The sequence below is a fragment of the Humulus lupulus genome, chromosome 5 (genome assembly GCF_963169125.1).
Source record: "Humulus lupulus chromosome 5, drHumLupu1.1, whole genome shotgun sequence".
NCBI classification, from domain to species: Eukaryota; Viridiplantae; Streptophyta; class Magnoliopsida; order Rosales; family Cannabaceae; genus Humulus; species Humulus lupulus.
In genome coordinates, this window is record NC_084797.1 from 4,159,257 (window position 1) to 4,178,960 (window position 19,704).

The window sequence follows — 19,704 nt, forward strand, 5'->3', positions numbered from 1 at the left end:
ATCCCAAAGATCAAAACATTAAAAACCTATTTTCTTCTAACTGTCAACAGAACCCTAAACTCAATTTTGATAAAAAAAAAATTTGAATATAACAACACAATTTTTAAGCAGAATGGTTTTATTTTGTTCTGGATTGTTAGTTTGGTAAAAAACATTAATCAAAATCGGATTTAAGGATCTATTTGAACTATTTTAAAAAATACAGGGTCCAAAAAATAATTTTTTAAAACACAGAGTCCAAACAAATAATGAGCTAAAACACAAGGTTTTATTAGAACAAACAGTTCTTTGTTATTACATTGTTTTCCAAGACAAACTAGATCTTGATAAGGACCTTGACACAATCTTCTTGCTCCAGCAGTTGAAATGCTTTATTTATATCTGTCATTTGAACTTGATGAGTACAGAGTTCATCAAGCTGAAATTCCTGTAAAAAACAAAGCCAAAAAACATGTCAAAGATGTAATTTTTTATGGTGAACTCTTATGCATTAAATGCCATAGAATACTCTCATTTATGTTGGTTGTCTTGTTCACCTCATTTCTCCATTTTTCAATCACAAGAGGAAGGTCAGTTTTGGCTCTGAGCCCTGCAAAGATGGAACCTTTCAAGGTTTTGCCACTCAACAGAGCAAGACTGCTGATTTGAACACTTGTTACATATGATAATCCAATTGTTATGGCTTTTCCTTTTCCCGTTTTTGTGGCTTCAAGAGCCTCATTGATCAGGTGTGGAAGGCCAGTGCACTCGAAGCAATAATCCACACCTATCCCACCAGTCAAGTCCTTGATGAGTTCTGAAACAGACTTGTCTGAGTGAAGAATAGGATTTATGAAGTCAGTGATTCCAAAGGCCTCCCCTTTGCCCTTCTTCATTTGGTTCTTGTCAACGCCAATGATTCTACTCGCTCCTCGAATCCTCGAGCCCTCCACCGCGCCTAAGCCAACAGCACCAAGGCCAATGACAGCCACAGATGATCCCTCTTCAATTGCAGCCTCCTTCCAAGGAGCTCCAAAGCCAGCGGTGAAGCCACAAGAGAGGAAGCTGGCATGGCGCGTGTTGGGGGGAGCTGGACCGAGCTTGGCAACAAAGTTGGCATCCACAACGGTGTACTCTGACCAAGTTGAGCAGGAGAAAGTATGGTACAACAGTTGTCCATTGGCAGACATTCTTGAAGTGCCATCGAGCATCAAGCCACTGAAGGTTAAGGGATGTTTGAGGCACATGTTTGTCTTCTCAGACAAGCAGTTTTCGCACTCGTTGCACTCAGACACATAGGTTGGAATCACCAAGTCTCCCTGTTTCACACTTGTAACATCCTCCCCTATGCTCTCCACCACCCTAAAAATGTGTATAAAGAAGAGATTATTTTGCAAAAGGATTATGGAAAAAGACTTATCTATGCTTCTATCTATTTAAGATGGAATAATATGTGAAAATAAACACTTTTTTTTTTGTAATGTTACTTTGTAAAATGACATTCTTTTTAAAAAAAAAAATTACAAAATAGCATCTGAGTGTGTCTGACAATGTGTGCATGTGTGTCCTGTACAAAGTGATTTGAAATAAAAATACTATTTTCCTATGTTTTCTGTGGTCAAGATTCTTAGAATTTAATCAACAATGCATAAGCAATTGCAATAACTAATATACCAGATTAGTTAAAAGGAAAGGTTAGTAATCAAAAGTTAAATGCAGAAAAATATAAGGAAGAACACCTAGAAATTTTATACAGGTTCGAACCAGATCAATCTGGCCTACATCCTGTTTGATCCACTATTATCATCATCAATTGATGCAACCTCTGAATACAATTAAAGTTGAGAATAAGCACTTCCAGGACGGTTCTAATCTCAAACACTTTCTAATAGTTGTGTTTTTCTCTCCGTCCTCACAACACACGCTCAAATTATCTTTCTCTGTATTCTCTCTTCCTCTCAATACAACTTATCTCTTCTCCCTTTTTCACACACTTTAAAATGAAAGGCAACAAACTATATATAGATTGCCAAGTTAGTTGACAGCTAATAGAGTTAAGTTAGTTAGGATTTGTAGGAAAGATCTCCACGCACTACTATCTATCTATCAATATAAGATCAGTAGATTGGCATACCCTACACCTTCATGGCCAAGAACTCTTGGGAAAAGTGGCTGCAGAAGAAGAAGAAGCTCATCCACATAAGTCAACCATTTCAGAATCAACAAGTGAGCTAAATGCAAAGAAAGAAAGAATTTTGAGATAAATTTAACAAGATTAGATATAGATATACAGACAATTGGGAACCCTTTAGTGCATAAAATGTTATCAGTATGGCAAACACTGGCATAGATCATCTTCAGTCGAACTTCTGTTTGTTTAGGTGCCTCTACTTGTATGCCTTCCAGCTTGGGTGCCTCCCCCATTCCCCAACACACCACCGCTAACAAAGCAAAATCAAAGCAAACAACATAATATGTTAACCTTGCAATAGCATAACAGTCATAGTATATATTTATATATATATATATAGGGGAATTCTCTTATAGGGACTTCACTTTAAGCCTTACCAATAGGGTTTTTATGACCGTGTATATTGTAGCTATTTAGAGCATCTTGCAAATTTTCAGAAAATTCTGAATAGTTTACATTACCGAAAATTAAGTTCAAATATGTTGTTTTCCCCAACACACCACCACTGCTAACAAGTCAAAATCAAAGCAAACAACATAATATCTTAGCCTTGCAATAGCATAACACAGACATAGTATATATATATATATATGTATGTATAATATCTGTATACCTTTGCATGTTAAGAGTTGTGAGCTCTTCTTCTCTGACATTATCCTCTCTTCTTTGAGTACTTTAGATCCTTTGCCTGAAAATCCCTTGTTGTTCCCTTCTACCTCTTCTCTTCTTCCCCTGATTTTTCCTGCAAATAAATAAGCCTAATGCAATTTTGGTAGTGGTCTCTTTTTTAGTTTTTACAGTTTAATGATAAAAAAAAAAACTAGTTTTTGCACACCCCAAAAAAATAGATCTTCAACCCTATCCTAGCATAACATACAATATGTATATGTATAGATCCAACTATACCTTTGCAATGTTAAGAGTTGTGAGGTGAGCTGTTCTTGTGTGACATTATCATCATCATTGTGGAGTTTTGATAGATCTTCAGCCTGAAAATCTGTGCTTTTTCCTTTCCAAAATCAATAAAGCAATTCACAACCATTACTCCTTGTTTGAATATCTTTTCTTGTATATATATATGGGATTGTCGTTTTATGCTTGGTTGGTTAGCTCTTAGGCTGATCCAGTAGTCAACTGCCTATATTGGACAAGTTTTGATTAATGATTTCAATGTGAATGGCATTGAATCGCACGTCACATGCTCATTCTTTTTTATTTTTAACAAAAACCCAAAACCAAAACCAAAACCAAAAGCAATACCCCAAACCAGGTCCCACTTTCCTCGAGAAAAGATTCCAGTTCCACACCTCATATTTTTCACAAAACCCAAATAAAAATCATTACTTTGATGAGAGTTGAGAGAGAAAGATAGAACCTTGCGACAAAACTCTCATATCTACAGACACGTTACCCGCCCCACAAAAACCACATTTATCCCTCCCACACACAAAAACCAAACCTTGATTTGCTTCGTCTTCTGTTTTCCACAATAAAAAAATGGAAAAAGGTTCTGCCTTTAGGCAGAACAGAACAGAACCATTTGTAGCTAAAACTAAACATTGAGCACCCTCTTTCTTTCGGTTCATTTGGGAAGTTCCTCGTTTTTGGCAATTTTGTTTTGGGTTTTTTTTGTTCCATCGAATGAAGTGTGTTGTTGATGTATCTCAGTGCATTAATAATACAAGTACAGGTACAGCTATATCTGATGGATGAGGGTACTGCTAACAATACTACTTCCACTACTACCGGCAAGGTACTCTAAATTCCTTTGATTTCTTTCTTTCTTTGTTTGTTTTTCACTTCTTTTGAGTTTTGTTTTTCATTTTCTGACATTGGGTAGCTGAGAAAACCTTCGAAAAGAGTTTTTTTTTTTTGGAAGACTGCATAAATTCAGACTAGTGCATATCACTGCTAGGACTCGGAGTAAGCTAAATGGGGTTTGAGATTGGAAACTTTAGACCAAATAAATTGGGGGGTTTTGGTCATTCTTATTGATAAGTAGACACAAGACCTCAACTGGGATTTTACATTAAGAAACTTTTTTTGCTACCTTGCAAATTTACTACTTCGCAAGGCAAGGTTCAAGTGTGAATCTTTTTTGTAAATCTTTCACAAACTCTTTGAGTGCAATTAGAAAGGAAAAGTATTTTGGAGAGAAATGAGGAGAAGGAATGGGAAAGAGTGCATTACTTCTTTGTATTTGTTTTTTTGAAAAAGAGACTGAGGTCAAATGTCTTAGACTGACCTCCTCCCAAATTTATTAGGGAGCCTCACTTATGGCGGAGGAAACTTCTTTGTATTAATATTGTGAGAAATACAAAGACAATTATGAAAATAATAATGTAAAACAAAACAAAAGGACAAAAACTGCTTGGTCCAGACTGGTAGCTATGACCCATAAGAGTATAGATTTCATTTGGTTGTGTTTAATCTAATTGGGCATTGCTCACTTTTTTGTAGGATTACTACAAAGTGTTGGAGGTAGATTATGATGCAACTGATGAGACAATCAGAATGAATTACAGAAGGCTTGCTTTGGTATGTCATATTCATCTTTTTCATTATGCTTTTGGGATAGTGCTTGCTTCTATGCAATCTTGGGTGTGAAGTTTTATATTTTTTTCTTTGCAAATGTTTTGACACAATTGGGTATTGATTGAGGACATTTTTATTATTTTGCTTTGCTGGCTATGTTCAGAAATGGCATCCTGACAAACACAAGAATGACAGTGCTATTACAGCTAAGTTTCAAGAGATTAATGAAGCTTACAGAGGTAAAAACACCAAACAGGGCTGAGAAGGCCAATGTCTATCTTTTTTCATGCCTTTGTGTGATTCTACTTCTGCTTACCTATATAATATACCCACTTACAGAATTTAAAACTTGGAAGTCTTGATTTCACTGTCTCTTACAGCATAGCATGACATGTAAACCCTGGATTTTTATGTCAGCCATTGGCCATTTATGGGCAAAACAGTGATGTAGGAAAGGAAAGGAAAAGAAAATATGGGGTTCATTTTGGTCATTTAGGACTGCTGGATTTTGGTGTTGTCTGAAGTGTACTTCTTTCAGTCTCTTTGGCAACCAAATAAGGAGAAAAAATTATGCTGTATATGACACAATGACACAGCAAAAGGTTTTGATTTTAATGTCCTTTACAGGATAGATAGCATAACTTATAAGCCATAAATTTTTAAGTCAGCCATTGGAAATTTATGGATGAAAGAAAGTGTTGGGTTCATTTATTGGAGAGGTCATTTTGGAATGGTGGATTTGGTGTTGTCTATGCTATTCTTCTTTGATCTCCCTAGCAACCAAAAAAATGAGAAAACCATTTGCTGTTCAGAACCCGTTGACGCAGCAAGAAGTTCGACAAGCCAAAACTATATAAATCGGCAGCTTCAGACAACACCAAATCACCGAAGTCCATAATGATGTCTCAAACAAGTGACCCTTCGTTTCATATATGAAACAGTCTTAGCAGAGATTGGGGAATGTTTTTGTACTAAAAATGCTTTAGTTTTGTGCTGCTGTTGTGTTGTTATGTACAATATAGCTGCATGGATGTGGTGAGATCATTTTTGATCTCCTTTCTTTGTATTCTTCATTATATTAATACAAAGAAGTTTCATTTTTTTTTAAAAATGTCATTGTGGCTTAAAGGTCTATCTATGATTGACATGTAGAATTGAAAGACAACATGAAATACCTCTCAGAACATTCAGAAGTAGTACTGGTCTAGAATATAGCTCTGTGGATAGGTGTTTGCAAATGATTTAATGAAGTTGCATCATCTGTATTTGTTGTGCAGTGTTAAGTGATCCAGCTAAGCGATTGGAGTATGATTATACTGGAATTTACGAGATCGATAAGTATACTCTTCGGGTATGTATGAATCGAAGTTTTTGTCCTATAATTCTTTATCAGATGCAGATGCAGGCCATGCAATGCAAGTACTAAGTGAGTGAATGAATGTTATATTTTGTAGGAATATCTTGCAAGATTCAAAGGAATGATACTTACATGCAACGGCCTTGGTATAAGTCAAACATCACTATGGTAATACATGTGTGTATATATGCATACATATAATGTTGTTGAGATCATAGTTAGTTGAAAAAGTAGTTTTTGACTTTGAACTGTTAATAACAATGGCAATACATGTATGTTTATAAGGATTATGCTTTTTTAGACTTTGCTCTGTGTTTTCTAAAATAGTTCAAATAAACTATTAAACTCCGATTTTGATCAAAGTTTTCTGAACTAAAATCGCAAATAATTCGTCAAACTAACAATTCAGAACAAAAATACAGTCATTAGGATTTTGTTTATCAAAATTATGTTTTTGTTCATCAAAATTATGTTTAGGGACTTATTTGAATCATTTTATAAAAGGTCAAAACACATGTCCAAATAAGTAATGAGTCAAAACAAAGAACAATGAGTCTAAAAAAGTATCCATCTTTATAAGATGTTGAGATCATACTTGGTTGATAAAGTTTCAAACTTTGACTTGTTGATAAAAATGGTATGTATGTACATAAAATGTTGTTGATATCATATATATGGTTTAATTGATAAAGTTTCTGACTTTGAACTGTCACTAACAATGGCAGGACACAGCAAATAAAGGAAGAGGAAGGTAGTGAGAATGTGGAGAAATCATAAAAGAGCTCTTATTTTGACAAGGGGCTATTCTAAACACAAATCATATTATACACGAGATGAGAATACTTCGAGATCATAATAGTAATAATATCAAAAGTAGTGTCTTTTTAATCCAATTATTCTTCTGCTCTAACCTAAAACAAAATAGAAAAAAGACCCATCATTGGGATGATAGAAACGAATGAATGTGATCCAGAAAGGTGAGATTTTGAGGTCTATCCTTGCGCTTCACATATCCACGCGCCACCTCCTCTGTGTACCCCATCAACCCCTGGCGGCCGTTCTTGTTCCACAGCTTGGCTGCGTAGCTGGAATGAGCGAAGTAGGCCTCGGCGGAGGTAGGAAGACCAGCATTGGAGCCACCACCATCATCACCATCATCATCGTGATGCGGTCGTAGCTGGATGGGGAGCCTCTGGTAATGGCAGCGGGTGGTGCCCTCCAACTCGTCGAGTCGGGCGAGGGCGGAGGCTGAGACGGCGTACAACTCTCCGATGACGCGTTGGCCGGAGCCGGGAAGGTTGAGGAGGAAAGGGACTCGGTAGGGACCGCAGACGAGAGGGTAGTTGAGATGTGTACGGTAGTTGCCGATGAAGATGGCGTCTCCGGTACGGATGAGATCTTGCAAGAGAACGTGGTTGGAGAAGCCTTGCTTCAATGTTCCGTACGTGAAGACCAGCCTCATCTTCTCCTTCTCCATGTTCTTCTTCTCTGACACCATTTTTGTGTTCTCTGTAAATCTCTAATCTCAAAAAACAACAACCAAAACCAATCTTGTTCCCTTTGGTGTTTCAAGTTTTTTTTTTATATATAATATTTTTTAATATTTAATTTTACCAAAGCTTTGATTTTTTTTTTTCATTTGTTTAATTATATATTTACATAATTGAGTGTGAAATGACAAAATAGGAGGGACCCATTTCTTAAACTCACAATCACATGGAACAAGGCATGGATTTGGACGTGGACTTTGTTGACAAAAAACAATAATAAAAATTTAAACTTTATTTTTCTTAATATTCTAAAAAACAATTACAATCCACAACCACATGATTATTATTATTATTATTTGTTTGATTAGTTTGATAATTACTAATGGCTATCACATTATCATATTTTTAATCTAAACCAAACCAAAGTTTGTGTCTTTTGGAGATGATTGATGGCCAAATTCAATGCTTGTTCTTAAGAGAATTATATATCTATGTGGTTCTCCTTTTATCTTTGATGTAATGATATAATAATAATAATCATTTGAAGAAGAAGGAGAAAAAAATGTTAATTTTTTAAGCTAGATGAGAAAAGGTTTAAGGATTAGTAAAACAATAAGGACAAAAGTAGTGTACTTATGTTGTTTGAGCTTGGATTGAAGATTATGTCCAAATGCATCTCCACTCTTTAAGATTCGTACGAAGAATTGATGTTTGAACCAATAGATATGTGACAAAGAAAGAGGAAAGTTTTGACAACTATTACTGCCTAACTTATCTATCTATCAAAGTCTACTCTCTAGCTCTCCTAGGATTTGAATAGTATTAGCTGTATTAGTTTATATAACAATCAATGCTAATTACTTATCCCAAAGCTCTGGATTTCGTCCATAAATCTTGTTATCTACTCTAAGTTTTGACTTATTTGAAGTTTAGTTTTATGGGGTTAGGTCTTATAACTAATAACCGTTCGATCAATCTAATTATTAATTAGACGGTTTATGAGTGAGCCGAATGTATTTTTTAATATGACAAGATGTACTATAAGTTTTGACGTACTTTGAAGCTTAGTTTGATGTACTTAGACTTCTAATAATTAATAACCGTTCGATCAATCTAATCATTAATTAGACGGTTTATGAGTGAACCGAATGTATTTCTTAACATGACAAGATGTTCTATAAGTTTTGACGTACTTTGAAGCTTAGTTTGATGTACTTAGACTTCTAATAATTAATAATCGTTCGATCAATCTAATCATTAATTAGATGGTCTATGAGTGAACTGAATGCATTTCTTAACATGACAAGATGTACTATAAGTTTTGACGTACTTTGAAGCTTAATTTGATGTAGTTAGACTTCTAATAATTAATATCTGTTTGATCAATCTAATTATTAATTAGATGGTCTATGAGTGAACTGAATGTATTTCTTAGCATGACAAGATGTACTATAAGTTTTGACGTACTTTGAAGCTTAGTTTGATGTACTTAGACTTCTAATAATTAATAACCGTTTGATCAATATAATTATTAATTAGACAGTCTATAAGTAAGCCGAATGTATTTCTTAACATGACAAGATGTACTATAAATTTTGACGTACTTTGAAGCTTAGTTTGATGTACTTAGACTTCTAATAATTAATAACCGTTCGATCAATCTAATTATTAATTAGACGGTCTATGAGTGAAACCGAATGTATTTCTTAACATGACAAGATGTCCTATAAATTTTGACGTACTTTGAAGCTTAGTTTGATGTACTTAGACTTCTAATAATTAATAACCGTTCGATCAATCTAATCATTAATTATACGGTTTATGAGTGAACTGAATGTATTTCTTAATATGACAAGACGTACTATAAGTTTTGACGTATTTTGAAGCTTAGTTTGAAGTACTTAGACTTCTAATAATTAATAACTGCTCGATCAATCTAATCATTAATTAGACGGTCTATGAGTGAAACTGAATGTATTTCTTAACATAACAAGATGTCCTATAAGTTTTGACGTACTTTGAAGCTTAGTTTGATGTACTTAGACTTTTAATAATTAATAACTGTTCGATCAATCTAATCATTAATTAGACGGTCTATGAGTGAACTGAATGTATTTCTTAACATGACAAGATGTCCTATAAATTTTGACGTACTTTGAAGTTTAGTTTGATGTACTTAAACTTCTAATAATTAATAACTGTTTGATCAATCTAACTATTAATTAGACGGTTTATGAGTGAGCCGAATGTATTTCTTAACATGACAAGATGTACTATAAGTTTTGACGTACTTTAAAGCTTAGTTTGATGTACTTAGACTTCTAATAATTAATAACCGTTCGATCAATCTAACTATTAATTAGACGGTCTATGAGTGAAACCGAATGTATTTCTTAACATGACAAGATGTTTTATAAATTTTGACGTACTTTGAAGCTTAGTTTGATGTACTTAGACTTCTAATAATTAATAACCGTTCGATCAATCTAATTATTAATTAGACGGTCTATGAGTGAAACCGAATGTATTTCTTAACATGACAAGATGTCCTATAAATTTTGACATACTTTGAAGCTTAGTTTGATGTACTTAGAATTCTAATAATTATTAACCGTTCGATCAATCTAATCATTAATTAGACGGTCTATGAGTAAGCCGAATGTATTTGAAGTTTAGTTTGACGTACTTTCAAACTTAGTTTGATATACTTAAACTTCTAATAATTAATAACCGTCCGATCAATTTAATAATTAATATTACAGTTTACAAGTAAAGTAAATGTATACTTGATAAAATCCAAACCCATATTAATGGGAAAAATGTTGTAGCAGTGATGTTGTTTTGGTTGATGAATCAGCTCTTTATTTATTCATTTAATATGGCTATGGGATGGGACTTGAAAGTGATTCACCCACTTACTCTCATATGCTCATGTGTTGTGTTGTGTTGTGTTTCTCTTTTCAACTTCCAAGTGTACATTTTTTTCAACTACCATTTGTTCTCTTCTCATCTTATTCTCTCCACTCCTCTCCAACCATTCCTTTTTTCCTTTTTCTTTTTATTTATTTATTTATTTATATAATATAATAATAAATAAAAGAAGAAGAAGAAGAAGCTGGACCATGACTGTTGTCTTTTGACACAAAACACATTCATTCATTCCTTCTAGTAGTACTATTACTCCCAATCCCCAATCCCCAATCCTTGTTAGACTTTTTAAGCCCCAAACAAATGAGATTGAGAACCCCCTTAGCTTTCCCTTCTTTCTTTCTGTAAAGACCAAAAGAGAAAAAGCTTGCTTTCCCAAAAGAGATATGGAAGATCAAGAACCTACAGTCAGAGAAATCAAACCCAAAAGCAGAAGAATCATGGTACTAATCAATCAATGTCATCATCATCATCTTCTTCTTCTTCTTCTTCTTCTTGTTCTGTTCATGTTTGTTTGTTTGTCTAATTCAGCTTTACAAATACTAACAATATATATATATATATATATGATAGGGAGGAGGAAGACCAGAGGATAGACATGAAGACAAACAGCCTCAGAAAGAATCCGAAGAAGAAGAAGAAGTGATGACAAGGTGGCCGGCATGGATTAGGCCACTGCTTCAAACTCGTTTCTTCGTTCCTTGCAAGGTCCACGCCGACTCCCACAAGAGCGAATGCAACATGTTCTGCTTGGACTGCGTCCACCACGGCGCCCTTTGCTCTCTCTGCCTCTCTTCTTCTCACACACACCACCGCACTATTCAGGTACTACCAACAATCAATCACATCCACAGCTACTCTCTTCTCCTCTTCTCTATTTTCTCTACTTTCTCTTGATGTGTGTTTGTTCAGATAAGGAGGTCATCTTACCATGATGTGATAAGGGTATCAGAGATTCAGAAACATGTGGACATATCAGGAGTGCAGACCTACATAATCAACAGTGCCAGGATTGTGTTCTTGAACGAGAGGCCTCAGCCTAGGCCAGGCAAAGGTGTCACAAACACCTGCCTAGTTTGCCACCGCACACTCCTTGACTCCTTCTCTTTCTGCTCTCTTGCTTGCAAGGTCATTCATTCATCTTTCTTTTCTCACCATACAATCTGTTCATGTTGTGTTTGACTGTTGTTCTAAATGAATGGTTGTATCCACAGATTGTTGGGAGAAAGAAAAAGGGTTATGATTATGTGTTGGAGGCTGAAGGTGAGGATGACTCTGGTAGCAGCAGCAGCAACATCAGCAACTTCTTCAAGAAAAGTAAGAGTTTTAGGGTTGCCACTGGTTTGAGTTACAGAAGTAGTGGGAAGAGGAGGAAGGGATTCCCCCATAGAGCTCCCATGGGAGGGCTTCTCATTCACTTCTGAGCTCTGATCTGTTTGTTTACCTATCAAATCCAAACAGAAGCACCTGAGGCTGAGCCCTGTCCTTGACCACTGAGGCCGGCCGGTGTAGGAATCTTTCTTTCTCTTTAACTTGTGTATTTTATTAAGAAAAACATGATAATATACTTTCAATAATATATATATATATACAGGAAAGAAAAGGAAAGGAGATAATATCAACATATACATGCATATATAAATATATATGTATAATTGTAAATGTAGTAGTTGAATTTGTGTAATGTATAATATATAGTAGTGGTTTGTTTGTAGACTAATTGTGTTCTGTGTAAAATTATGAATAAGAAATGAAAGTGGGATTTGTAGTTTGATGACCATTTATATTATTATATATATATATATATATAGGGAATTTCTTGTGATGGGGCTTCAAAAAGAACCCTAATGTAGGAGGGTTTTCAGAAATTTTTTTTATGACCGTGTATATTGTAGCTATTTAGAGCATCAGTGCGATTTTTAGAAAATTCCGAATAGTTTACAGTATCGAAAACTTGGTTCAAACGTGCTGTTTCCACGCGCATAAAAAAAATTAGTCACGCGTGCAACAACATGTTTGAAACAAGTTTTCGGTACTGTAAATTATTCGGAATTTTCTGAAACTTTGCAGAATGTTCTAAATAGCTAAAATATATACGGTCATAAAAAAAATTCACACCGAAAACTGTTCATGGGTCGAGAAACACTCAAAGCCCTACGGTAGCTATTTTTTAAGAAATTACCTATATATACAATATACATTGCTCTCTTTCTCTATCTTTCGTACTTGGAACTAATGAAAAGAAGTAACAAGAGGGTTGGGGATACCAAGTTTCTCTGGGAAAAGAAAAACTTGAAAGAAATTAGTGAAATTGAGATTGATAAGTGGTGAAAGTAGTCAAAGTAAAAGACTTGAATGAAAAGTGTTTTTGTTTTTGTTTTTGGCTTTGTTTTGTATGAATGAGAATGAAGATGAGGTTGGGGGCATTGAGCAGCCGTTCTTGAAGTTGAAGGCATGTCACGTGTGAGGAAGTGGCTGACTTTGATCATATACATTCACACGTGTGCCATCATAATGGCTCTATCTTTTTCTTTACTTTTGCGTTGTACTTTGTTGAACAAATCAAACCATTCAATAAATAAATGTATTCTTATTATTATTATATCAATACTTCAGCTGTTTTGGTGGTAGGTAGGTGCTCTATTTTTATTTATATATTTTCTAGAAAGAAAGAAAAGAAAAAAAAAGCATTTCTGTGTGTGGTGTATGATGATGCATCAAAAGACATGGAATGAACTATATATATATATTTTTATATTGGAAGTGGTGCAACTTGCAATATATATATAATATAAGAATCTGATTCATTATAGATATTGTTTTGATAAGCTCATCTATTCTCTCTTTTCTTCCTTGAATAAATCCAAAATATAACATCATACTCATAGTAAAGCACAAACCAATCCATGATATTTATTCACACATTGAAAAGAGATTAACTTGATTATTTCAAGGTTTATGACTCCGTGTTTTGTCAAATTACCTGTTTGGATCTTATATTTTGACAAATTATTTTTTGGATTCTGTGTTTTTTAAAATAGTCTCGATTTTGATCAAAGATTTTGGAACTAAAATCACAAATAAATCATCAAACTAACAACTCAGAACAAAAATATAGTCATTCTGCCTAAGAACTGTGTTGTTATACTCAATCTTTTGTTGATCAAAATCATGTTTAGGAGCCTATTTGAACCATTTTACAAAACACAAGGTCCAAAAAATAATTTGTCAAAACACAGAATCTAAAAATGTATAAACCTTATTACAAATTTAATCAAGCTTTTGATTCCTTTCTGGAGTTGTTCTTCTAAATGAAAATGGGTTTTCATTCATTCCAATTCTCAACTCATCAATTCAACAACTTGACAAATATTTCAGAAAGAAAGATTACAATTACAATGATTTCTAGTCATCATATGGCTCAGGATAACTATTGCTTGGTCCTGAGTTGCTTAGAAGAAGACTCTGCTAAAGAATTCAGTTGTGGATAGGAGAAAAGGTCCCTTGCTCTTAATCCAAAGCCATGAAAGTAAACAGTTCATCATGTCACATCTTGTTTTGTCCATACATATATCTATATAAACATATCTGATCATGATTCCATAACCAGGGCCATTAATGCCTTCTTTCTTCAAACAATGTTTTTCTCAATTTTCCTTTTGGCACCAAAATAATGTTTCCATGTACAATGTATAAAAGATATGAACACATGGAAAGGATATCAGCTAATAAAGGGAATATACTCATTTGGTACCTTATGTTTTTGCAAAGTATCATTTTGGTACCCTCTGTTTTCAATAATACTTATATGGTACCCTGTATTTTAAAATCGTACATATTTGGTACCCTAAACTCAGATTTGATAGATAAAATTTTGTCAATTTAATCAAACTGCTGTCAATTATGTAAGTTACAAATTTAAATTTAATTACATAATTATATATAACTGATGACAGTTTGATCATATTGACAAAATTTTATCAATCAAATCTGAGTTTAGGGTACCAAATATGTACGATTTTAAAATACAGGGTACCATATGAGCATTATTGAAAACAGAGGGTACCAAAATGATATTTTGCAAAAACATAAGGTACCAAATGAGTATATTCCCGCTAATAAATATGATATCTCACTAACAACTGGATATATGATCTGACCCAAAATCTGACTGAATATTACCAGTGGAACTTGAATTTGAACTACTACTACTACTACTATCAAGATGGAATGCAAAACATTCAGCCAACTTTACCGCATCTTGAACTCTAAGGCGAGTGCCCTGTTGTCCAACTACAGTAGCAGCTATTCGAGCGGCTAGGCTGCCCATGCCTCTCAAGTCTGACATGCCTCGTAACAGACCGTACAAAACACCAGACGCATAAGCATCGCCTGCACCACAAGTGTCGACTGGTACGCAAGGAGAAGGGGGAATGTATACAGCTTCTCCTTTCACACCAATGTAGGATCCTCTTGGTCCTTCTGTGACCGAGACTAGAGGTACAAAATGACTTAGATACCTTGCAGCAGCAACGGGACTTTCCTCTGTTGCAAAATCACATAAAGCTCTAGCTTCATCGCTATTTGCAAATATGATGTCTGCGTAGTTGCCAGCAATTTCCCTGAGCAAATTAATCCAACAGAAGATGTAAGCAACTAACCGAAAGGGAAACATTGCTCGTGTATCTTAGACTTGCATTCATGTAAAGACTCGACACAACTGAGATGAGCAAAGTAACAACAACAGCAGCGTACCAGAATTCATCGTAGTGTCTCTCAATGCAAGAGACATCAGATGCTGTGATGGCAACCAAGGAACCACTCCGGCATGCTTGCTCGCATGCTTTCTTGATTGTTTTGATTGTATCGGGAAGCTCGAATAAATATCCTTCAACTACAAGAATCTTTGTATTGGAAATTGTCTTAGCTAGGCAAGGATCAAAATTAATGTTTGATGATGTACCCTGATAGTATAAAGCAGATATGTCAAAAATTCATTCCATTCACATTTTCAAAAACCATAAGCTAAATTAAACAAAGAGATCTCAATGTTTCCCGGAATATAGTTTCAAGGCCAACTTTAAGGTGCACAGAAAACTCTTTGTGAGTTGAGACATTTTATAAGTTCCATAATATGGAGGATAATACCTCTTAAAAACTTTAATGGTGCCGATAAATCAATCTGCTAATGAAAATGTAACGGCAAAACTAAACTAAGAGTGTGAATAGCCACTCTAACTGCATAGACAATAGATTGTAAAAAGTTGCTCAAGTGACCATACATTACCTGATACGATAACATAGTTCGTTGGGCATCTGGAGTTGTGAGAACTATCACTGTACCGGTTGTCCCATCCTTGATTGGTTCGGAAAGAAAGTTTACATTTGCACGCCGCAATTTCGCCCTTTAAAATAAGATATTTCTAGTGTAAGCAGAAAACACAGATAGGATGGTTCCAATGCTGAGAACAAGCAATACATCTCATCATCTAACATAAAAGATCACTGTGATAGACCCCAAGCAGAGATCCCCAAAACAATATAATAGACAAAAACAGAAGGAAATTGAAGGTACAAGACAACAGAAAGAACTAGGCAGATCTGAGAATTGTTATTGAATGATCAAAGAGATAATAACACACTAGAAGAATGAGGCATTCGAGAGATCTCGGTTCTCCCTATAGTTATTCAAGAGACCTCAACTCTTCCTAGAGCAAAGCTCAAACAAAATGTCACTCAGCATGCCCTCTCTCATTCTTCCTGCTCTTCTCTATATACTACTCTATTCCGGCTCATCTACTACCCCAATTACAGTGACCCATGCACAACTTTATTACCTATTCACTATCAATATCCTGGTCTATCACATTGTATGGTAACCTGATCTAAGATCAACCTAACAAATCACCAAGAACTGACCTTAAAACTTTCCACTATCAGCACACATAAAACTTAATGCAGTTCGTCCTTAAATGCCTAAATCCATGGAAAACTCTTTCAACAAGCTTTCCACTATCAAAGATACTCAATCACAGTCACACCAATTTCCTCTCTAAGAACTAACTCTTTGCACCAAAATTTAAAGTTTATAGTGAAAATCATTTCATTTAACAAACTGATATTCCCTCCCTGATTTACACTTCTTTAAAAGCAATTAGTTATTTAGTTACCTAAGAATCGACTCTAACTACTTGTAAAGCTTTCGACCAAATTCGATAAGGCAGCCACAATAGCCATGGAACATGAGAGCAAAGGAACTTATAACACTAAATTGCAAAATTCAATTATGCAATACTCTCACACCAAACACACTCACAATCAAATCAATGTGCAGAACAAGATAATAATCTTCTTCAATTAAAAAAGTTGAAACAAATTTAAGATAACTCATGGCATAACTTAGAACACACTTCCATGTCTTTTTAGTCCACAACTACACTGTCATTGTATTTGTAAGCAACCAATACAAACATTAAGCTAGTAGAAGAGAAGTAAGAAACCTGTAGAAGCTGCCCAACGGATCACTCCCAACGCTGCCAACCATGGCAACATTGAGAGGAGGACCCCCAATAGGCTTATTACCAAGCCTTGCCAAGGCAACCAGAGTGTTGGAAAGAGAGCCACCCGCTGCAGCCTTGTAGCTACAACCATCCATTGCCCTCAAAACTCTTCCTCTCTCTTCATGGTTCACGACCTTCCTCGTCCCCTTTTCCAATTCCAACTTCTCCAAAAACTCGTCATCCACCATGCCAGAGAAGTCCACCTAACACAAACACAAAAATGCTTGAAACTTTGGCAAAGAACTCCCCTTTAGAGAGGAAATGAAAGTTGAGTGAAAAAAGAAAGTAAATTGAGAGTAATTACCATGGCTTGGCCAAGGCCCAAGACATCCCATCTGTCAGGCAAGAGAGAGGAAGACCCATCTGTCAACCCCAAGACATTAGCTTCTTGTTTCAAAGCTTCTAATACTTGTTCTTCTTCATCATCATCGTAGTCGTCGGATGATGCAACCCCATCTTGTTCAGGGGTGAAGCTATGACAAAAGGAGAGCCTGCGCAGTCTGTTCAAGCTGAGGGAAGAAGAAGAAGAAGGGGAAAAGAAGAAAGAAGAAGAAGAAGAAGAAGAAGAAGAGGGAAGAAGGGTGTTAATTCTAATGGAGTGAAAAGAAGAAGGTGAAATGGGAAGAACGGAGAGAGACATGCTCTTCTCTTCAATGGGTTGTCTTGTGTTGTGTTTTGTATCCTATATAGGAAGAGTAAAGCGGTGGTGATGGAGGTGATGCCGGCGTCATCCAAGAAAGAAAGCCAGACCAAGACCAAGACCAAGACCAGGACCAAGGGACCAATGTCTCGGCTGCTCTCCCTCAGGTCAGGTCAGCCTTGGTTTTTTTACCAAGTTACCGATACAAAGTTGGGATCTTTGGTGGGCTGTCATATATTTCATTATTTATTTTTTATTATTTATTTATTTAATTGTGGAGTATGCAGTGCCACACCCCATGTATATCTTGTATCTATATCTATCCATATAAAAAGTGTATAGATAAAGAAGAGTGTTGTTTTTAGGGGATTTTTTATTCATACGGTTTTTGGAATTTTTTTATTCAAAATTACGGTAAATAAAAGATATATTTAAATATATAGTTTACATAAAATTTTAAGTTTCTTTTTACAAAAATACGTTATGCTCTAAGAATTGGTCTGAAGAAAAATTATGGAGTTATCATCTTCTCCAAATGCAACGACAGCCATTCTCTGAGAAGTTGATCTTCATGAAGCAACCAGAAAACGATCCAACCTCTGATGCTAAACGTGTGAGATTCTCTGCAACCATTCAATGGGTAATCTCCAATTTAATATCATTTTAAATTTTTTATTTTTTTTCTTCTCTTTGAAAATCATTTTCATTCTATTTCCTTATTTTTATATCTACTTTCTTTCTCATTCTTCTTTCTCTAATTCGAAACCCATTCTCTAATTTTCTTGGTCAACTTCTTTATGGGTTCGAAGTTGGGATTATTGTTGATGTGGAAGCTTGTTGTTAATGTCCCCAAACTTTGTTTCAAGAAGAAGAAGAAGAAAAGCTAATGAATCTATGTCTCTTATTCTCGTAAATCTGGGTCTAAAAAAATTCATATTACTCTTGAACATTTAAATACTTGAATTTGATTTTTCATAATCTAAGTATTGTATAATCTGGATTTGAACAAGATTTTTCCAATATGCTATTGAATATTGGTTTCATTTTATTGAATTTGATTTGGATATTATTTATCTTGAGTTAGTTTCTTAATCAAATATGGGTATTAAATTTGATAAAATTAAGATTTAAAAGATTTTACTGATTTTGAAAATTTGGGTTGGAAGCCTGTAACATATCCTAACTTTTTCTTTAAGAGATTTTTCCATGGCTGTTCTCTGTAATTATATAGTAAAGAATGAATACAATGTCATATATGTTATACTGAAGCAGTTTCCAGAGAGGTAAGAGTAATAATACAAAGTTGATCATGAAATTAGTTCAAAATGATATCTATCCTTAGAAAACTAAAAAGTCAAAAATAGGTTGGAAAAACACCCTTTAATACATCTATAAGATGTTAATTAGAGTCTGCATTCTTCATATGCCGCCATTCATATTATTCGTAATTCATATGGATAACTCACATAAGGAGTTGCAGTGAGTTACACTTGGACTAGCCATATGTTGCTTTAGGTTGCATGTTGTTACATTCGTAATTCATATGGATAACTCACATTAGGAGATGTAGTGAGTTGCACTTGGACTAGTCATGTGTTGCTTTAGGTTGCATGTGGTTGCATTCGTAATTCATATGGATAACTCACATTAGGAGTTCCAGTGGGTTGCACTTGGACTAGCCATGTGTTGCTTTAGGTTTTATTTGGTTGCATTCGTAATTCATATGGATAACTCACATAAGGAGTTGCAGTGGGTTACACTTGGACTAGCCATATGTTGCTTTAGGTTGCATGTTGTTACATTCGTAATTCATATGGATAACTCACATTAGGAGATGTAGTGAGTTGCACTTGGACTAGTCATGTGTTGCTTTAGGTTGCATGTGGTTGCATTCGTAATTCATATGGATAACTCACATTAGGAGTTCCAGTGGGTTGCACTTGGACTAGCCATGTGTTGCTTTAGGTTTTATTTGGTTGCATTCGTAATTCATATGGATAACTCACATTAGGAGTTGCAGTGGG

The 19,704-nt window shown here is 35.0% G+C and overlaps 5 protein-coding genes across 7 annotated transcripts; 2 read left to right on the forward strand and 3 right to left on the reverse strand.

Annotated features, from left to right (window-relative positions):
* Positions 1-220: 220 nt before the first annotated feature.
* LOC133834201 (CYP enzymes assisting alcohol dehydrogenase-like) lies at positions 221-3,204 on the reverse strand. The gene is made up of 6 exons (XM_062263728.1): positions 3,077-3,204; positions 2,784-2,912; positions 2,275-2,420; positions 2,114-2,151; positions 537-1,341; positions 221-427 (listed from the first exon to the last, which is right to left on the reverse strand). Exons 2-6 carry the CDS (start codon positions 2,821-2,823, stop codon positions 317-319), a joined length of 1,140 nt encoding a protein of 379 aa, XP_062119712.1. The 5' UTR covers positions 2,824-2,912; positions 3,077-3,204; the 3' UTR covers positions 221-316.
* A 227-nt stretch (positions 3,205-3,431) lies between these two features.
* On the forward strand, positions 3,432-6,979 carry LOC133834199 (uncharacterized). 3 transcript variants are annotated; one of them, XM_062263723.1, is made up of 6 exons: positions 3,449-3,923; positions 4,631-4,708; positions 4,869-4,944; positions 5,983-6,056; positions 6,160-6,230; positions 6,788-6,979. In XM_062263723.1, exons 1-6 carry the CDS (start codon positions 3,828-3,830, stop codon positions 6,837-6,839), a joined length of 447 nt encoding a protein of 148 aa, XP_062119707.1. In that variant the 5' UTR covers positions 3,449-3,827; the 3' UTR covers positions 6,840-6,979. The 3 variants fall into 3 exon arrangements, with proteins under 3 accessions (XP_062119709.1, XP_062119708.1, XP_062119707.1); XM_062263724.1 differs by lacking the exon at positions 6,788-6,979 and having other exon boundaries at positions 3,443-3,923; positions 6,160-6,234; XM_062263725.1 differs by lacking the exons at positions 5,983-6,056; positions 6,160-6,230; positions 6,788-6,979 and adding an exon at positions 5,518-5,972 and having other exon boundaries at positions 3,432-3,923.
* LOC133834198 (putative gamma-glutamylcyclotransferase At3g02910) lies at positions 6,826-7,658 on the reverse strand. Its single transcript, XM_062263722.1, has one exon. The coding sequence runs from the start codon at positions 7,558-7,560 to the stop codon at positions 7,000-7,002; it is 561 nt and encodes a 186-aa protein (XP_062119706.1). The 5' UTR covers positions 7,561-7,658; the 3' UTR covers positions 6,826-6,999.
* A 2,935-nt stretch (positions 7,659-10,593) lies between these two features.
* Positions 10,594-12,260, forward strand: LOC133834202 (protein RGF1 INDUCIBLE TRANSCRIPTION FACTOR 1-like). Its single transcript, XM_062263729.1, has 4 exons — positions 10,594-10,923; positions 11,054-11,305; positions 11,393-11,608; positions 11,695-12,260. Exons 1-4 carry the CDS (start codon positions 10,867-10,869, stop codon positions 11,902-11,904), a joined length of 735 nt encoding a protein of 244 aa, XP_062119713.1. The 5' UTR covers positions 10,594-10,866; the 3' UTR covers positions 11,905-12,260.
* Positions 12,261-13,968: 1,708 nt separating this feature from the next.
* LOC133834200 (uncharacterized) lies at positions 13,969-17,877 on the reverse strand. Its single transcript, XM_062263726.1, has 5 exons — positions 17,345-17,877; positions 16,981-17,243; positions 15,768-15,885; positions 15,236-15,444; positions 13,969-15,102 (listed from the first exon to the last, which is right to left on the reverse strand). The coding sequence occupies exons 1-5, from the start codon at positions 17,678-17,680 to the stop codon at positions 14,616-14,618; spliced, it is 1,413 nt and encodes a 470-aa protein (XP_062119710.1). The 5' UTR covers positions 17,681-17,877; the 3' UTR covers positions 13,969-14,615.
* Between the last annotated feature and the right edge of the window lie 1,827 nt (positions 17,878-19,704).